This window comes from Opisthocomus hoazin, chromosome 8, assembly GCF_030867145.1.
Source record: "Opisthocomus hoazin isolate bOpiHoa1 chromosome 8, bOpiHoa1.hap1, whole genome shotgun sequence".
Classification (NCBI taxonomy): Eukaryota; Metazoa; Chordata; class Aves; order Opisthocomiformes; family Opisthocomidae; genus Opisthocomus; species Opisthocomus hoazin.
Genome location: NC_134421.1, coordinates 2,326,653 through 2,346,275, shown reverse-complemented (window position 1 = coordinate 2,346,275; position 19,623 = coordinate 2,326,653). Strand labels below are relative to the sequence as shown.

The following is a 19,623-nucleotide window of genomic DNA, read 5'->3' as shown; positions in this document are numbered from 1 at the left end:
GTTCTATGTTGCTTCCTTCTTGATTTCGAAAAGTCAAAATCGATTTTGTTTCAGCACCCGCAGCTTCTGCAGGTGCTCCACAGGTTGCTGCTGAGTCTCTTGCGCTTTTCTTTGGGACGTCTGGTCTCAGTGGACCAGGTTGGCTCAACACTGGGATTTAATCTGCTGTAAGAGTACGACTACCATTGAATCACCTGGAGAGGGAGGAGAGTCACGTCCAGGTTTATCCTTGGAGTTTGCTCCTTTTTTTTGTAGCGGGTGAGATGGTCTTGCTCCAGGTGAGCTCGTTGCCCGTCATGTGGAATATTGTGGCATAAATGGCAATGTTCATAAGGATTTACATAGATTCTGTATCTTTTGCTCATGAGGAGCCATTTTATTCATAGAATCACTATCCTTTTTACCTATTCTTGTTTTAAATGGTGCAGAAAACATTTAGTGTCTGGCCTCTTTTGTTGTCTAATACTTCTGCTTTACTTGCAGCCTTCCTCCATTCTTGCTCTCCTTGGTGAGGCACTTCAGGGACAGCTGTCACTGGGTCTGCTGAGACTGGCAGGTATATCTTGGCATTTGCTGCTCTATGTGCCCTGGTGACAGTGAGACGGGATGTCAGTGGCCAGGGGAGTCATGGAAAAACGAAAGAGCAAGGTAGTGGTGAAAGGAAATCTGGATCTGTCAGCAGGGGTGACAGGTGATGAGATGCAGAAAAAGGTAGCGCATGAGCACATCAGGAGATAAAACTAATGTACAAGTACCAGAAGAAACAAGCAGGACACAGGCAGGAATAATCTGCCCTCCCAGCAGAGACGGACAGTGCATAACGAGGCAAGGCAATGTCAAGACAAAAGGGGCGGACACAAAGGGCTGATGTGCTGGGGTACTTCCAGAAGGTTTTATCACACCTTCTGTAACACCCCGGCTGGATCTGGACCTACGGAGGTCACTCCAGTTGCTGTTTAAGTAATAATCCCAACACAAATAAAATCACACATTTAGATCTGGGAAGGCTGACGCCAGTACAGCAGCGTGGTGGTACGGTGCGGAGCGAGGGGCAGGGCGGCAGCAGCGAAGCAGCACGGCACCAGACGAGTGGGGGTGGTGGGATAAAAGATGATTTAGGTGTCTGGGTGAGGGCTGCAGTTTAGCTTCGAGGGACTTTTTTTTTTTTTTTGTCTTTTATCCTACGCTTGCTTTAAAACTGGTTCAGCTGAACGGGCAGGTGTGTGACTTTAAAAGATTGGTGAGAACTGTAGTTAAAACCCAGGCTGGCTGCCAGAAGCAGATGTATAGCAGGACGTTGCTGTACATCTCTTGCTGCCGTCGACGAGCAGGTCCATGGCACAGGACCAGAGGGCAGGGATTCCTTTTCGAGCAGCTCACGTAAACCCTCTTTCCCAGGTAATGCATCTCTACTGGCTCCTTAAGTGGAGGAGGCTCTACTTCAGTGAATATTTTTCCCATCTATGAGTGTCTTACGGCAGAGAGAGCAATAGTTGTTTCTGGATGCACTGGACATTGTGGGGCATTAAAAACAAGCGTTGAGACACAGTGAAGTTGCAAAAACAAACAGGAACTGAAAGAGGCTGTTGACCAAGAATGTTTACCAGTTCTCCCCAGTCCAGGAGAACCTGGACAAGATGCAGGAAAGAGGATCATTGAATTTATGTGGAAAGAGACATGTGCTTTCAGCAGTCCTTGTAGCACTTGATAAAGATCTGTGTCACACTTGGGGACATCCCAATTTTTTGGAAAACAATAAGGGCAGGACAAGGAGTTTGCACAAGTAACTCCTTTTCTAATTCATCAGGGCTGTCTTCCAGCGAGGGTTCAACTTTTGTCACGGTCTGCCAAATCTTTTTAGATGATCTCATGGACATGACCTCCCCTTCTTTCTTGGAGTCTTGCAGCTTCCCTCCAGCAAACGCGGCAGGGACGGCATTGGGAAAGCGGTGATGGCTCTCCAGCTGCTCTGCCGTGACATTGGAAACTCAGTGTGTAAATTTGTGCTTCATGCACAGTTGTCACCTCTGAAAACCGAACAAAGGCAAACACAGGTACTAATTTTAGGCCGCGAGGCAACACAGTAGACAGTTGCCTAGGGCAGCAGACTGCTGAATGCAGCAGAATGCCAAGGCTTTATGAAGACGCAGGCTTGCTGCCTCTGCTTTTCCCTCTGAGAAGGGAGCAGCTAGACCTAAGAGGGGAGAATTAGACCTTTAATCTGAAGGTTGAGATTCGTGACCGGTTTTCAGCTCCCTGTTTTGCCCAGGTGATCCTCAGCAGTCTGGGTGAAAGCATCAGCACTCGAGGTGCTGCATGGGTCGACTGCCGCCGTTTGAGCGAGCCAGGCCCACACAAAGGGCTGGGATGGGCCCTTTTCCAGCAGAACCAAGAGCAACCCTCTGTTTCACAGTTTTTCTACTGCCCTTTCCTGTAGCAGGAGCGGCGTGAGTTGGTGTGAGTGGGCTGCTGCAGGGGAGGGATGGTTTGGGATGAAAGTGGGAGTCACTTGGGTGGTGGGGAGCGGCCAAGAGTGATGGCCAGGAGGGGTGGGCTGCCTGGGGTGAGGTTGGGCTCTCTTGGGTTTGAGACAGGGGTTACCAGGGAACGGAAGAGTGGCTGAGACCGGCTTTCTCCCGGGCCTCCCTTATACCCGTTAGCGCAGTAATCCCTTCATGTCACTCGTATGGAGCCAGCCCAAAGTCCTGCTCATTGCTAGGCTCCTTCCCCCACGCCATCCAAATCCCGATGGCCCTCCCAGCACCCCAGCTGGTCATTTGGGATTACCTGCTGGCACCTCCTTACCCCCCTCTCTTACCTGGCACCTCTCCGGCTCCATTCATCCCAGCCCTCCAGCAGCCCCACTTCACCCCACCTCTCGTCCTCACAAAATTTCACTGACCTCTCCAACCCAGCCCTGCTTCGGCAATCCACCCTGCCAGAGCTGTCTGGGCTTAAAAAGTGACCCAAGCTTTTTATTTACAAAATCAAAAGCTCGCTTTCAAGATTTTGGTGGCAAGTAGAAACAGGCGCAAAAGGAAGCAGGATAGCGAGTATTCTTTGGACCACTGGCCAAGTACTTTGCAGCTTTCGGTCAGGAAGTTGCTAGCTGAGGCTAAATCCCGCCAACAACGCCTCACCTGCGATTACCACTTTATCTGAAGTCATAAACACAGACAGTGAAGAAATTATTTCCAGGACCTTAAGAAGGACTCACTTGCATAATTCACGTCGTAACTCCACGGCGGTCGCTCTCGCTAGCAGCAGAATTTCGGTTGAATTCAGAGTTCCAGACTTTTCCCGCTGAAGCATCTCCTTTTTGCCGCCTTTGACAGGGCATTAGGATGGCTGGATAAGTGACCTTATCCCATATGGCAATTTTTGTGTCCCGTGTTTCAAACCAAGGTCATTGCCTCGCTGGTGCTTGTTGGCGATCGGGTTGCTACTAGCAGTATTCCCAACACTTTGCTGTTGTTAATCATCATCCGCCTTCGCATACTAATACTTAAAATGAGCTATTTAATTAATGCTCTGTGTTTCTGGACCAAGTTTCACGTGAGCGTCTCCCAGACTTTACCAGCACGTGAGCATCTCCCAGGCTTTACCAGCTGGAGAGGCTGTAGTTTCCGCCACGCCGCGGTGCCGGAGGTGGACCACCGCTGCAGCGCTGCGTGGTGCTACGTCCTTGTTGCCCCGAGGCATGCTGCGGCTGCGCAGGCACGCCCAGAGAGGCTCACACGAACACCGACGTTGACATCACCCGTGTTTGTGAAGGTGCCTCATCGGCTGGTGCTGTCTCACATTCCTGGCTGGGAGAGGCAGCGGGGTGGCTCGCCACGGTTTACTGCTTTCTCAGAATCCGCGAGGAGACGTGGTGAGGGCGAAGCTTGGAGATATACCTCTCCCCTCGTGTCATCTGTTTACACGGCGCATGCCTTGTGCGTCTGCGAGACAGCGAGGGCTTCCTCCCCCCCCCCCCCCCCCTAGTTCTTCCTTCTGGCTGTGGCGAGATGGAAAGGTGGGACGCCGCCTTCTGTGCCAGTGAGAAGGTTTTCTGTATCTGAGGCTGGCTTGGAAATTCTTCAGGTGACATCACACCGTGCCTGTGCAGACTCATTGTTTGTCATGGAAAAGCCATTCATCCATACACAACTTCCTTCCTCCCCAGACTCCCGGAGATAAACTTTCCATGCTGTCTGTTCCCTAGAGAAACAGACCCAAAACGTGTGTGCGTGGCTACGCGCACATACACCTCGCCGCCCCTCCGTCACGCTGGGGGCTGTGGGAGGAGGAGAAGGGACGATACAGAAGATGTGAATAAAGTCACCCTGTTTTCTTCAGACGTGGATCCCGCTGTGCCCGAGCAGTAAAACTCCCCTCCCGCCGAGGTTCTGGGTCGCACAAGGCTTTTTTGTCCTGAGGCTCGTGCTGGCCCTGGCAGCCCCACATCTGCCTGCCAGGTGAGGTGGGCCACCAGCCGCAGGTACGGCACATCTGGACGAGGCAGGAGGCGAAGCGTGCCGCAACCAAACACAGCGAGTCCGCCGCGGCGGGCGCGAGGAATGCGATCAGAAGCAACCCTTCATCGGTCCCAGCGGCCCGGCGCCGGGATGCTCCTCGGGCAGGGCCAAGGGCCCGGCACTTGCAGGTCTCCGGCCACTTCGGCCATGGGCCGGGGAGCCGCAGGAGGGGACCCCCGCGTGGGGCTGCTGCAGGGGACGGGGGACGCCGGGCCCGGCGAGGAGGCAGCGGAGCGGCAGGAGCGTGTGGCGAGGGCTGGGGCAGGGCGGCGGGAGCGTGTGGTGCGGGTAGGGGCAGGATGGCGGGAGCGTGTGGCACAGGTAGGGGCAGGATGGCGGGAGCGTGTGGCGAGGGCTGGGGCAGGATGGCGGGAGCGTGTGGCGAGGGCTGGGGCAGGGCGGCGGGAGCGTGTGGTGCGGGTAGGGTCAGGATGGCGGGAGCGTGTGGCGCAGGCTGGGACAGGATGGCGGGAGCGTGTGGCGAGGGCTGGGGCAGGATGGCGGGAGCGTGTGGTGCGGGTAGGGGCAGGATGGCGGGAGCGTGTGGCGAGGGCTGGGGCAGGACGGCGGGAGCGTGTGGCGAGGGCTGGGGCAGGACGGCGGGAGCGTGTGGTGCGGGTAGGGGCAGGGTGGCGGGAGCGTGTGGCGAGGGCTGGGGCAGGACGGCGGGAGCGTGTGGTGCGGGTAGGGGCAGGATGGCGGGAGCGTGTGGTGCGGGCTGGGGCAGGGCGGTGGGAGCCTGTGGCGCGGGTAGGGTCAGGGCGGCGGGGGGCTGCAGCGCTGCCATGGAGGCGTCGTGAGGGAAGGCCGGGGGCGAGCAGTGCCTGCTCCGGGCACCCGCCCGGGCCCGGGGTGCCCGTGGTCGCTGGGGGGGGGGAGGGGGGAGAGCTGAGGGGCTGCCGGATCGCCCCGGCCTTTGAGGTCCCTGAGGGGCCGAGCGGGGAGGGCTGCGGGGGGAAGAGGAGCCTCTGAAGCTCTGCTCCTGTCCGCCTCCCCTGCCCACGAAGCCAGCGGGCTCCGGTGCCGGCCCAGCCGAGCCCGCCCGGGGCCGGGCCGCGGGGCCCTTCCCGAGGGAGGGGCCAGCTCGTTTCCGAGCCGGCCGCGCGTTACAAAGGCGCTTTGATGTGCCCCGCCGGCTCCCCGCACACCTGCGGCCGCGCCGCGCACGGACAGGCGGCTCCCGGGGGTGCGGGGGGCCCTCCCGCCGCCGCCACGGGCGAGGCCGGCCCCGCGCACCCCCTCGCTGCCCCGGGACGGGACGGGACGGGGAGGGGGGGCTCCGGCGGCGGCGGCTCGGCCCCTGCCCCGGGCGAGAGGGAGGGAGGGCGGGAGGGAGGCAGGGCCGCCGCCGGAGCCCCCGGGAGGCGGCGGCCGGGGGAGGGTCCTGCGGGGGGCGGCGGGACGGAGGGGGGGGGGGCGGCAGGCGGGCTGTGCTCGCCGCGGCCCCGCCGCACGCAGGCCCGGCTCCAGCGCTTCTCCTCGGCGCTTCCCTCCGCAGGGCTCCCCGTGCCGGCGGCCGGCTCCGCGGGGGCCGCCGCAGCCCACCATGAGCGGGCCGAGGTTGGCCCTGGCCGCCGCGCTCCTCTGCAGCTGCACCCCGCCGGTGGCCGACGCCAGCTCCTGGTGGTGAGTGCGGGCGGGGGGAGCCGCCGCCGCCGCCTTTGTGCGGGGGCCGTCCCGGGCCGGGCGGCGGAGCGGGAGCGGGAGCGGGGCGGGCGCGCCGGGCTCCCGGCGAGGGCTGCGCTGCCCGCCGGGCTTCTCCCGCGGCGCGGGGCTGCGGGTCTCCCCCTTCCAGCAGCTCAGCTCGCTGGGTGCTGCTGCGGGTCTCCCCCTTCCAGCAGCTCAGCTCGCTGGGTCCTGCTGCGGGGAAAGCGCTGGGCTTCCTCGCTGCCCGCTCCTCGTTCCGGGCGTCCTCAGCCTTAAAGCTCGGGTTAAAAGCCCTGGAACGGCTCGCAGCTGGCGTGAGAAGCCCGGAGCCGGGCTGGGCTGGCGGGGAGAGGCGTTGGGGAGGGGGGGCCTCTCCCTCCGGGCTCCTCTGGACGTTTTTCTCATCGCAGGTCTTTGGCCATGAACCCCGTCCAGAGACCCGAGATGTACATCATCGGCGCCCAGCCGGTGTGCAGCCAGCTGCCGGGGCTCTCGCCCGGGCAGCGCAAGCTCTGCCAGCTCTACCAGGAGCACATGGTGTTCATCGGGGAAGGGGCCCGCAGTGCCATCAAGGAGTGCCAGTACCAGTTTCGGCAGCGGCGGTGGAACTGCAGCACGGTGGACAACACCTCCGTCTTCGGGCGAGTCATGAAAATAGGTAGGAGCAGCCAGTTACCGGCCCGCTGTCCTTGCGCAGCTTTCTCCCTTTCTTCAGACGCACGCACGGGAGTTACGAGCCCCGCTAGCACCGCTCCTAGAGCTGCCTTCAACGAGCTTTTCCATTCCTTGGCACGCTGGTGCTGCCCGAGCAGCCAGCTGCAGTGCCTGGGCCACAGCAGGACGGCACCGGAGGGGGGTGTGGGGGTGTCTTTCTTTGGGGGGCCATGGGAAGGTCAGGAAGAGGGGGGCTGCTTTTCTTTCGTGTGCTTGTTCAAAGGTAGGGAGGGAAGAAGCTGGAGTCGGGAACAATGGACCTGAGTTATCATTCCCTGCATCTGGAGTGCCCTCAGAGAGGGAATGCAGCCCGGAGATGTGGGAAATACGGACTCCCTTGGCATGGGATCTCCCCCCCTCCCTGTTCTGCTGCCTTCTGTGTAAACCGAAGGGATTTTTATAATTCCTGCCCCGCTGGCTGTAAGAGGCGCATTGACAGGCCGTTGCTGCACTTGAATTGAGGTGTGACCTAGCTACATTGTCTCAGCTCCTTTTGAAATGCAATCATCTGATGGCAAGAAACTGAGAAATCCGGGCTTGGTTTGATGTGTCCGACAGCCAGGACAATAAAGAAAAGGTGTTAAAACAGCCGCTTGCTCGCGCGTGTGGGTACACACACACACACGCACGCACACACGCTTTCCAACCCCAGGTTTCGTTTGCCACCCACAAAGCCGATAGCTTACACTGAGGAATCCAGAACCAGCACCATTTCTCAGTTGCAAGATCAGGGAAAACACTTAGCAAGGAATGGAAAAAGACCTGCAGCTCCTGCACCCCCGGCTGCCCACAGCATTCCTCGCACCTTTTTGGCTCCGCTCTCAAAAAAACCACGTAGACAGCAGGACACCACGAGATGCATCTTTAATACCTCTGGGGCGTTAAGGCGGTAGGGCACCAAGTCCTGTGATCCCTTCCGTTTGATCCTGAAATTCTTATGTGTCACGCTAGAGAATTGCCACCAGAGCCATTCAAATTCCTCCCATTCTGCCCAGCTCGTACCCCAACAAATCCTCGCTCCTCTGTTCCCTGACACAGACTTTTGGCTCCTGACACACATCCAAGGCATCTGCGCATCGTTGATCTCTCGCTTTCTGATAGCAAGGGTGGTGGCTGGATGAGGCTGCATGCAGCCCCACGTTGTTAAAACTTGCGCTTTGGGGTACGAAAACTGAAATTTTCAGCCACCAAAGGGAACAGACAGAAAATATACCTCCACCTCTCTCTTCCAGTGTCCCTCCCTCACATGTAATTTATCCCAAAGAACAGGGTAAATTTCAGATCCCCAAAGAGATCCTGGTGACTCCACAAGGACACAAAAAAAAGTAGGAAATTCCCCTTCTGGAACAAACCTCCACTTCCACAGTACCTTCGTGCAGCCCTAGGTTAGTCCAGTGGGTGACTCCACACCTGGAGAAAAGAAGGATGAACTGAGAGAAAGCAGAGGTGAATGATGAAAAGCGGTCAGGATGGGTCAGAGGGTGTATGGGAGGAAGAGACTAGAGTACAAGAGGGAAGATTCCTCCACTCTGAAATGAGTTTGATCCTGTTAGTTTAGGCTGGGAGTAGTTTGGGGCTTTGATGAGGAAAGAGGTGTGTCCAGTAGTGCTGCTGCTGTGGTGTGGTTTGGGTGTGCGTGCATTCGTCTGTTAGCAGTGCTGTTGTATCTCTAGCGGGAATCTGCTGACGGTGGTGTCTGAGGTGACTGCAGTTCTCCGCTGTTTAAAAAACTGTCCTAACACAGAATTTGGAACCCAGCTCCTTTAGATACTCTTGTCAGTTAGAGCGTGCTTGGATGTTTGTAGTCCAGCATAAGACAGCACAGAAGTAAGAAAAAATGTCACCAAAGGTGAAAGCCTGGGGTGCTAGAGGGTTTGAGATGATTCATCGCTGTTGTCTGTGTCATTGATAAGCTGCTGTGGAGGGGAATGCTGCCTCTTCTCTCTTAGTTCTACCTTCTGCTTGTGCCTTTCCTTATGTTGTGGTGAGGCGTTGCTCCTCATTTCAGCAAACCTGTTTTCCATGCTAGGGAAGAAAACAAATTCTTCCAGTCTTTGAGGTAGCGTCAACTATAAAGTCATTCTTCCCTGGGTTCATATTGTGCGCCTGTCTCCTGTTTTCAACCTCTGAGCCCCAATTCTGGACCACAGCCCTTTTTCTGGACGCTGTGCCAATGGCACGAGAAGGGTCTGGAGACCAGAGTATCTGCAAGAGTGCAGAGGCACGCCAGAAGGTTGTGGAGAGGGGGGAAAAGAGATAAGAAGGACCCAGAAGGTGTATACTGTGCCAGCAACCCTCGGCTGCCCGCCCACCCATCGATGCAGGCATGGCATATATTACATGATTGCTTGAGCTGCTCTAGATTGTGAGAGGAGAGAACCTGCCCTGGCTAAGTCCGCAGCCTGGGAGAGCTTTGGGAGAGCATTCGCTCAGCAACCTGAAAGATTTGTTTCTCTTACCCCTCGCAGAGCTTGGCTTAGCTCGGAAACGGGAGACCCCGTCGGTCTGTGTTTAACCATTACACCTGCATTTTGTGCGTTTCGTGGAGGTGAGGCAGTCGGATGATACAAAGCTTTTGTAGGGGCATCTGTAGCACTGAAGTAGGCTGCTTTTTAGCATTGGTTTTTCCTAGTGTTTGTGCTGTCGTGAGTATTGCACTTGCCTTTTAAATGTGGTTTATTCAGTAATGATACCTGGTGAGGTACAAAAATTACCCTTCTGAGGTTGTTTCTTGTTCTGTCAATACAGGCTGCCTGTGTGTATATATGTATTTCTGTACATTATATACAGACACGCTCCTTACTTCTATGTTTATGAGGGAGAGGACAGAGCACCCAAAAACAGCGTGTTAGAATTTCCTCAGGGGAGGAGAGAATATAGCTCCTTCAGCACAATCCTAAGTGCCAGGCTGGAGTTTCCAGGTTAGTCCAGTCGTTTCTGGAGGCAAAGATATTATCTCTTCTGCCTTTTCAAATGCAAAAAGAAAAAAAAAAAGGAGTCATAAAAGAAGGGAACAAAGAGAACTATTTTTCCTCGTTTTTCTTAGGGATTGGCAAACTCTGGAGAAATGCTTTTAAAAAAAAAAAAAAAACAGTTTAAATTTTTTTCATCCAAAAAGTTAGAGCGACACATTTTTATCATCTTTGTGTCGGTGTCCCTGCTGGGGTCCATTCTTCTCCCGTCGTGTCCTCGAGCAGCCCCAGCAAAGCAAGCCGCGGGGGCCAAAACCCTGCCGGGGTGCTGCTCAGGCCGGCATCCCGGCCGGTGCCCCCCGAGAGCCCCGGGCTCCCCGTCCTGCTGCTCGGGAGAGCTCGGCGGAGGCGTGCGAGGGGCAGGAGCGGGGTTACTGCCTGACCGGCTCTGTGACCTCTGCTCGCCCTTGCACAGATTTGGGGAATAACACCCCCATCCGCGGCACAGAGGTGTGGAACTGGAGTGAACTTTGAGAGGATGAGTTGAAAACCCAAATACTTTTCCAAGGCTGGAGGGCGTGGTGGGAGGGCAGAGAAAACCAGGATGTGTAAGCCCACAATTGCCAGTACAAATTTGCTTTGTAATAGCGCAGGGTTGCACGCGCGCGTCCGATCCTGCCTCCCAAACCACGCCGCAGTCTTCCAGCCCTGCATCTGGTGAGCACCATGGCTTCTTCTGCTTGGTGGGCAGCAAGGAGGGAAAAAAACCCCACCGTGACTTGTTTCAGCCTCTCCCGCTGCCGCCCGCGGCAGCCCGAACTCCTCATGCAGATCCAGGGGCTGCGTATCGAGTTGTCGCGCTGCCACGTCTGGAACGTGGAGGTGGTTAAAACGTGGACAGTAGAAGTGCAAATCCGGTCTGTGCCTTCAGTAGAGGGATCTCAACCAAGCTGTAAGGATGCTAAGCACCTGGAGTCATGCAGGCTCTGTGGCACGAGAGCGGGAACACCAGGAGGTCCTTTCCCTGTGTGTATTTTGATCTCCATGGATGCAGGGAGTGCTCAGCCTAAGAGAATGATTGGTGGTGTCCGCAGGACTCTCGTCGTACGGGCAAAACTGCGCATTGGACCAGCACCTTGAAATACCCATAACATTCAAAACAAGCTGGCTGAGTAAAAGCTTGATTTCGGTTGCTGAGAAATGACCATAACTCCTTTATGGACTCGTCTCGGGTGAATTACCTCAACCAGGAGTCACTCTTCTTCACCTCTTGGAGCAGGGAGGTCTGAAGGGCACAGTGCTGTCCTGATGACCTGCTGGGAAGGCCCTCCCTTCCATAGTAAGTGTCCTGCAGCATTTTATCAGCGTTGTGCTGTACTCCAGAGCAGAAGCCCATAGTGTACAACTCTCTTAGTGTACAACTCTCATTTGGGGGGTGGGAGGGTGTGTGGAATCACAAATTGTTCTGCAAGGTGGATGCCATTCACAGCCTTGCCTTTGTCTTGGGTCATTACCACTAAGCTGGTGATAAGCTGCTATTAATTACAGATTGTCAGCACATGCAAATTGCAACAAGAGCATACCAAAAGCATCGACTCAGTCCTGCTGAGGGAGCTGACACCGAGAGCCTCGTGGGGTGGTGGCAAACTGTTGTTGGAGGATCTGCCCTCTGAAGTCATGCAGATTTGCTTGAGAGCATTAGAGGGTTGCCTCTTGCCGGTGTTTGGTGCGAGCAGCTCTTCACAATCACATTGCTTATTGCAGTTAAGCTTTGGCAGTTGTTCTCTATCACCTGAAGGTTTGGTGACTGCGCCTTCGGTGACTCCGAAGGTGTCAGTTTAGCTATTTGTTGCACCGTGTGGGGAGAGCGCAGGTGCGGATTGCCACCCCCTGCTCCTCACCCCCCTCTGCTCCCCCTCGCAGACCCGCAGCACGTGCTGGTGCAGCACGCTTGGCCTCATGCAGTCTGCTGGCTGCGTTGGTGCCCCGGTCAAACTGGGGCTGAGTCGCTGCCAGGAATACGTAGCTGGAGACCCGATCCAGCTGCTTGGCTCGGTCTCTAAGCGTATAGAGAGTCCACTCCGAGCAGGGCAGGCTCTAGTAAACCTGCTAATGGAAAGTTTTTTCATTTATTATTGTCTACATGGGAAAGTCTTACTTGTTCCAGCGCTGCAGCTCCGTAGGCGTTGGGAGAGCCTCCACCTCGATGCTGTAGTGTAGAAATGGGTTTCCTTCAGTTTGTCTCAATGATTCTCAGCTGACCATATGTAAACCTAAATCATGTTGAGGAACTGAGGAACCCCTAAAGAGTGCTTGTCCCAGTTAAATGGAAACTGTTCCAGAGTGCTATCTGGGTCAACCAGAACACTCCTTTTGCACAGACCCAGCCTCATTAGTTGTTGTCAGTGAGAATTGGCAAATTCAGTGGCTGAGGCAGCAGTTGTATTTTCAGCAAGTGAATAACCCTCTTGCTGCTTGGAAGTTTCCTCTGTGTTAAAATGAGAGGATACTGCAGGGTTCATCAGAGTGGACAGAGGCCAAGCACTCCCTGCCTGTGGTGTTGCTGTTTCTTTTGGGCAAGGCCCAGAGATCCCAGGGGTCTTAAATGGGCAAAAGTAGGTGTAATAAAAATAATAACCTGTGAGGAGCAGCACCTAGAAATTCTTGAAGAATGTGCTCTTCCCAAGAACATTCCTCCAGGCAACAGTGGGAATCTCAGCCCCTTCCCTAGTGTGTGTCAGAGAATCAGGTTTGGGTTTGATCATAGCTACGCAGAAGCTGCCAGTTCTGGACAGTCAGTTGACTGGAGCTGTTGCTGTGGAATGAGAAGAAAACCGAGAGACAAGCATGTGTTAGGACGGGGCGGTGCCGTTGCACTTGACCACTTGGTTCCCGTTAGTTACGTGCACCTTCTCGGAGCACACCGTGGCGTACTGTCCGGCGCTCCTTCGCTCGCTCCTTGCTGCATGTTGTGTTTGTCAGGTGAGATCCCTCTCTCGTTAATTTGCTTCTCGCCTCTCTCTCACAGGTAGCCGAGAGACTGCTTTCACCTACGCCGTCAGTGCTGCCGGGGTGGTGAACGCCATCAGCCGGGCTTGCCGTGAAGGAGAGCTCTCCAGCTGTGGCTGCAGCCGGACCGCCCGGCCCAAGGACTTGCCCCGAGACTGGCTGTGGGGTGGCTGTGGGGATAACGTGGAGTATGGCTATCGTTTTGCCAAGGAGTTTGTGGATGCCAAGGAGAGGGAGAAGAACTACGTGAGAGGTTCAGAGGAGCAGGCTCGCATGCTGATGAACTTGCAGAACAACGAGGCTGGTCGCAGGGTAAGATGAATGCTGACCCTTTCCTTTTTCTCAGAGGCAGATTCAGAAGGCTTGAGATAGCTGGGTACCAGATTTCTTGGAGGTTTGATGACGGATGATCCAATGATGCCCCAGTAACCCCTGTGAAACAGTGTATGGTCACATCTTCTGCATTTTTGTGAATATTACAGACAATATTGATAATACTATATTTCAGTTTTAATGGCAGGCTTCCATTATCAGCTAAAGCCAATGAGTTTTTGGGTCTGTTGAGATACTGTATGGCATAGGTGTGCAGACGTGTAAGCCCTTTCCAAATGAACTAGTCACTGTCGTGGCACACTTCCAAGGTTTACGTCTCGGAAACTGGCTTCCCAGAGCTGCTGAAGTGACAGGCTGGTGGTGAAGACCTGGTCGGTTGGCACGTTGCCATCTGCTGCCTTTGTTAGGATTTTGGGGAACATAAGGCCAGAAGCAAACACTGAATCAGGCTACTTGGCTATCTCTGAAACTTACGCCTTGCTCAGTTACCTTGGTATTGGGGAAAAGAAATAATCTGCATCTAGGTGACAGAGGTTTTCTGAGAAGATGATACACAGTTTTGACCTGTAGACCCCTAGGGATGGAGAATCCATCACTTCCCTTTGTAGTATGCTACCATCATTAATCACCCTGTTTCAACACTGTGCCTCACTATCATTTGAATTTATCTGGCGTCAGCTTCCAATCACTTCCTTTTCTGACTTTTACGGCTAGATCCAAAAGCCCCTTAGTAATCAGAATTTCGTCTGCGTAGAAGTATTTATCTACTGTAATTTATTCACCACTCTTTCTTGACAAGCTAGACTGAGCACTGAAGACTCCCTCACTTTCAGATGTTCTCATCAGCCATCAAATCGTTTTTGCATCTCTTTAGCGTACCCTTTCCAGTTTTCACATGTCCTTTAAGAAACTGGACACTCAGATGGCATGCTGGATTCTAGTGCTGGTCTCACCGACGCTGTAAATGTAGGTGAAGTTCCCCCTTTGTGTGCATTCAGTGTATGCACATTTGCTTCCACACAATTCCTCTGTCTGCGATGAATAGCCCAGAAGGTGCAGCGTCATTCATACGCGGTGCTGCCTCTTTCCAAATGTGGAATAGGAATACTGACTTGAATATTTGCGTCCTTTCCACAGCGTGTTTAAAATTTCTGTCATTCTTCCTAGTAGTGAGCCTTTCTAAGGTTAATTTTATTTGTAATGCATATTAAAAAATCCTATTAAGTCTGCTTAGCCTTGCTCTTTTGCACATTCTTAACTAATATCTTTAGCTTCCCTATCAATTTTCTGCCCTTTCTTTCTTCCAGTTGTGAACTGAATTATCTTTCCCTTTCCCATGTATGTCTGTCTTCTGCATGTAATTTTGGCTTCATTTTGCCACCAAAGAAGATTTTTCTTTTTTTTTTTTGATTGTGAAATCAATGTGTCAGGTTGAGGCAAACACTCCGTGCTTCTTTTGCAAAAACAAATTGGGGTAAATTTGCAGTAGGTGGAAAACTGTGGACTTGAAAACTGTAGAACTCGGTGGGTTTTGGTTTAGGGTTTTTTTTGGCTTGGAAAGGCAGAGGGTCTGCATTTGCTTAGAAATGGGGGAGCATTCCTCTGGGGAGCAGTAGCCTGAAAGTGACATTCTTCTCTGCATTATTTGCTTTGAACATCTTGTGGGTCTGGAGTCCTGAACTTGGATTACTACAAATAAATAGCCTGCCTAAAATAGGGAGTGAATATGTTATGAGACTTTTTAAACAGCCAGTTCTATTGCCTTGAGGGATCCAGAGACAGAAGAAGGGCCAGTAGTTTGAGGTGCCAGTTGAACTGTAGTAACATCTGGATTAGAAGATGAAGTCAAACGATCCTTGCTCCACAGCATGGATAAAACACTACCCTGTGTTGTTTTTCTTGTTATATGGGCAGGAATCTCACTGAGCTGTGATTTCAGATGATGATACAGTTTTAGAAGGAAGAAAGCTTTGTCCTGCTGTAAGGATACAGCTGAAAACTGTTATGTTCTGCCTTTACTGCAGCACAGAAAGTTCTTTAAATTGTTCTTGGAATGCTGCAGTGCCGTGCTTCTTTGGATTCCATAGCCAAGGAGATTTCTGTGTCTCCAGTTGACACAGGACTTGGACAAAAGCTTTTCGAAGGGCCCAGCGAAAGACAGCGTTATTTGAAGCTTGTTTTTTGTAGACTCTGTAGAACAGATGGCCGTAGAAAATAACCTTAGATTAAATGAACATGAGTCATTTTAGATTAGAATAAATGGAATTATAAGTCAGTGTGTAATTAAGCTTGTAGATTTCAAAGTAAAAAGTCTGATAAACTAAGGGAGTGGGTTAGTAAACTCAGCCGAGGAACTTGATGTGGAGGAGGTCTGGAACTTTTTCAAGTCAAAGATGCTAAAGCTATTACAATTCTGTGTGCCAAGCAAGAGGGAAAAGCTTGTAGGAAGAATATCCAGACCTCACTGAATTAATAACTACCACAGAGGAGCTGTTAGGAATAGACTTGAGAGCCTACTAACAATGGAAAAAAAGGAACTGATAGCAAATAAATAACAAAAAGCTCTGTCTTAGAGGTCAAGAAGTGTAAAGATTAATTGAGAACAGTAAAAAATCACACTGAGTCAGACCTTGCAAAGGACAGTAAAATAAACAGCGGAAGTTTTTTAAACTTTGTAAATTGGACGAGACTGGAAGAAAGGGCTGCTAGTCAGTGGGGATGGGGCTGAGTCTAAAGACAGAGGAGTTTCATCCCCAAAGTAAACGAGTGCTTTACTCGGGGCTTCAAGTCAGAATGGGGGGCATTGCTTGTGGGGAGGGGTGCCGTATGTCTGCTGCACAACGGAGATGTCTTTTTCTGTCCTCAACACTTCTGCCTAGGGGAGTAAGTGCTCCTAGTGTAGATTTTTTAAACCCTCTGAGACTGTGCTTTTTGGAGGAAGCCAGGCAGGGTGTTCTAGGGGCAGGCAAGGTTTGTCACAGTAGGCAGTGGCCGATGGTGCTGGTACCCTGTGGGAGCGAGGAAGGCGTGAGGAGGCAGCTGTCATGTTCGGACAGGTAGAGGAAGAGGAGCTGAGTGGCGAGTACTGAAGTGTGGGGGCAGAAGATCTGGGATGGATGGGATGGTGCCAGGGGGCTGCTGACGGAGGGGAGTTTGGGATCGGGTTGAATGATTCAGAGGGGAGTCAAGTGGTAGCACAGGGTTGGAAGAACTGAGGGCTCTGGAGTAAATGAGGATGGGGCTCTGGGCTGGATTGAGTGGATGAGGATTTGGGGCTAGTGAGGAATGGAGATGGTGGGATTGGGAAAGGAGACGAATGTGAAAGGATCTGGATGGAGATGAGACCTGGGGTGGCTCTGAGATGGCATTGCGACGGGTTCCAGGGTTGTCTGGTCACAATGGTGTTTGGCCAGCACAGCCTTTCCTCTTGGCTCTTAGAAATCTGTTAGCATGGGAGCAAAGGAGAAAGGCTGAGTTTTAAAATTATTACCACCAAGGTGGAAGCAAAACTCAGGTAGCGTAAAGCTCTCAAGTCGCAGGGAGTGCCCACTCTCTTCCCTGGCACTCTGAAAGAGCTGGCACCTGGCAGCACGGGCAGTGTGACCTCGCCAGTGTTTACTGGAGGGCCTAGGGGAAAGCATATCTCAGAGGAAGGGACAAAATGGGAAATAATTCAAGAAGAATTTCTCAAAGATTGATCACACAATTATTTAGAACATAATTGATTTCTTAAAAAGCAAAATAGATCTGATAGGTCTCGTTTATGTGAGCTTCCGTGAGACATTTGATGTATTTCCCACATGGGAAACACTTGGTTAAATTGGAAAAGATAAAAATGCAGCAGCTATGAGATGGAAAAAAAACTGGTTCAGGAGAAGATGTCAGTAACATGTGTGAAAGGACGTATCTTGATCTTGACAGAGGTTAATTAGCAGAGTTCTTCAAGGACTTGCCTCAAGACCAACACTTAGTATTTTTGTTTCTCAGCCTCAGCACAAGATTTAGGAATGGGCTGATGAAATTTGCTGATGATGCGAAGGTGGCAGGTATTACAAATACAAAGAAGAATCCGAATGTTGTACAGCAGCTAATGATGCCCAGTACAACAATGTTAAAACCATCATGTGAGGTCTTGTATGAAAAACATTTTTAGTTATTAGAAAATGAGTAGAGAAGAATTGGGCACAGCAGTCAGCTGCAGATGACTGCAGATGTAATGTGGCTTAGAAGGTGGTAAATATCCTATAATGTCCTAGGGAAAGTCTTTCTGTAAAACATGGGGGAATACTAATACCATTGTATTAAGCTCTCCTGAGGCCCCAAAATATTGTATGTTCACATATTCCCAAGCAAAATGACCTCAGACTAGAAAAGGCTTATTATTGTTGACCCAAGGGATAGGAATCTTTTCTGAAGAAAGCGGGCTAGAATACCTTGCCGTGTTTAGCCTAGCAAAGTGCAAGTTGAGAGAGGATATGACTGATGTCTGTGTTAGCAGGAGAAATAATAGGGGAGGAAAAGTACTTTTTAAGCAAAAGGCCAATTTGGCACCATAGCAAATGGACATAAAGTGAATACATTTAGGCTGGAAATTAGAAAAATATACTTTATCTTTGGAATACTGATCAGAATAATGGCAGCTGAAAACCTAATTGCTTTTAAAAGGGCACTCTACACATTTAAGGAAAATATTCTCTGAAGTGGTGCCTACAATAGCAAGAGATTGTACTTAATAACTGAGGAGGTCCTATCTCGTCCTGCATTCCTAAATGTGAAGTTTTCGCTTCTGAGATTCTGGTTTTGGAAGTGGGAAGGTACACGTGTAACTCCATACTCCCAAAAGTGGGTGCTGAAAGAGAGGAGACACAGCAGTGAGCATTGCTAAGTGGCCACCAGGTGCCATCCTGCACACAGCCTCGCCGCGCTTTCCCAGCCAGTGTTTCAACTGATGTCGTCTAATTTCTAGGCGGACTTTTGGTGTGTCCACTCACTCAGTCTCCTGTGGGTGAGAAAATTCTCCTTGAACCCTGAGGAGCTCTGGTGGCAGGAGAGAAGATCCTGTCTGCTCTCGGTGGTTCTCGGAAGGAGCTGAGAAGGACAGGAGGAGACCAGAGGTCTTTTATCTTTCAGGCAGTTGTGACCCCATCACCGCTTCACTCCACGTCAGAGTCATTGTGGTGGTGGCTCCTGGCTTTATTGCCCTTGTTTGTTTGTCTTTGGCTGTTATCTCAATATGTCCTTTCCTTCCATCTGTCTTTTTCTTGCAATTGGTCTCCATTACCCTCTCGTATTTCTCCCCGTTCCTTATCTGTCGCCCTGTCTGGCGCACTGTGGCGGTCAGTCCTTCCGTGCTGTTTACCCAGCCGGCATATGGCAGGCCTCAGTCATCAGTCACTCGAGCCAGTGCCAGAAGAGCCTGGAAGGGGGGCTGGCTAATTGACCACGTAGGAATTCCCCATTAATTCTCTTCCCGTTCCCATTCTTGCAAGAAAAGCAGTGGAAGAGAACTTGGGCCTATGGGAGGGGGCTTTAAGCCTTTCCATTAGAGGCGTTTTCAACCTGTTTAAGTTGCGTGGCCATCGATCAGCCCCTGCCCTCAGAACTCCATGTCGGGGTCTGTTATTCTTTACCTTGACCCGAGCCCGGTCAGAGAGGAATTCTCCAATTTCCTCTGCTTTCTCCCCATCCGGGCAGCAAAGCGGGAGAGCCGTTTAGCGGCTGAAGCTGTGGTTGCCTCCACGGGACGTTGGTAGTGGGAGCTGCGGGGGGGGGCTGAGCGGCGCCATGCTTACCTGTGATAACTGGTAGCGTTCGCATTCCCAGCACAGCTACTACCCACATGGGCCAGATGTTTTGAGCATCAGTTGCTTAAAGCCAAGTCGCAGTGAACTCAGTCCCATGGCATTAACTGAGAGGGATCAAGTTGCAGTGTTTTTCTAAAGGAACAAAGCCCAGGATTAGGAAGAATCATAATACTTTATAAAAACACGTGCAAGGGCAAGGGAGGCACGAGTAGCCTGGGATTTGACAGAACCATAACCAAAAAGTGCTAACACAAGCTTATAACATGCAGGCTGGCAATGCAGTGAGGATATAGGAAGTGTCTGGGGCTCGGGAAATTCAGCTGTAGCTCTGTCTGGTTATAGTCCAGCAGGAATCCTTAAGCAACGGTGTGGTTGGTCCTCTCCAGTTGTAGTTTGATCCAAGACAAGTGCTTAACTCCCAGCCTGTAGCTGTTTCATTGCGCCGTGAGGGATTGCCTCAATAAATTGAGCTCTGAGGAGCAGAACTAAAGCTTCTCTGTTTTAAGGACTCACTCCATTGACTTTCTTGGGAGCTGGATTGGCCTCCATGTGATTTGGCCATTAAGCCCAATTGAATCTTCACTAGCTGTCAGAAGCACTAGACGTTAGGCCAGGAGCAACCAGTTGTTGTAGGAGAACTCTGACCTCTCGCTGCTGGTCCAGAACGTAGTCATAGGCAGAAGG

At 52.3% G+C, this 19,623-nt stretch overlaps 1 protein-coding gene across 3 annotated transcripts in view; it reads left to right on the top strand.

Moving 5' to 3' along the window:
* WNT5B (Wnt family member 5B) overlaps positions 1-19,623 on the top strand; it is a 76,534-nt gene that overhangs the window by 53,012 nt on the left and 3,899 nt on the right. For all 3 annotated transcript variants that reach the window (XR_012764697.1, XM_075427627.1, XM_075427628.1), the window contains exons 2-4: positions 6,019-6,146; positions 6,578-6,825; positions 12,822-13,114. Coding sequence is in view for 2 of the 3 variants with exons in the window: in XM_075427627.1 (XP_075283742.1) it covers positions 6,019-6,146; positions 6,578-6,825; positions 12,822-13,114 (669 nt within the window). In the remaining variant the exon portion in view is untranslated. The remainder of the gene's footprint in view (positions 1-6,018; positions 6,147-6,577; positions 6,826-12,821; positions 13,115-19,623) is intronic.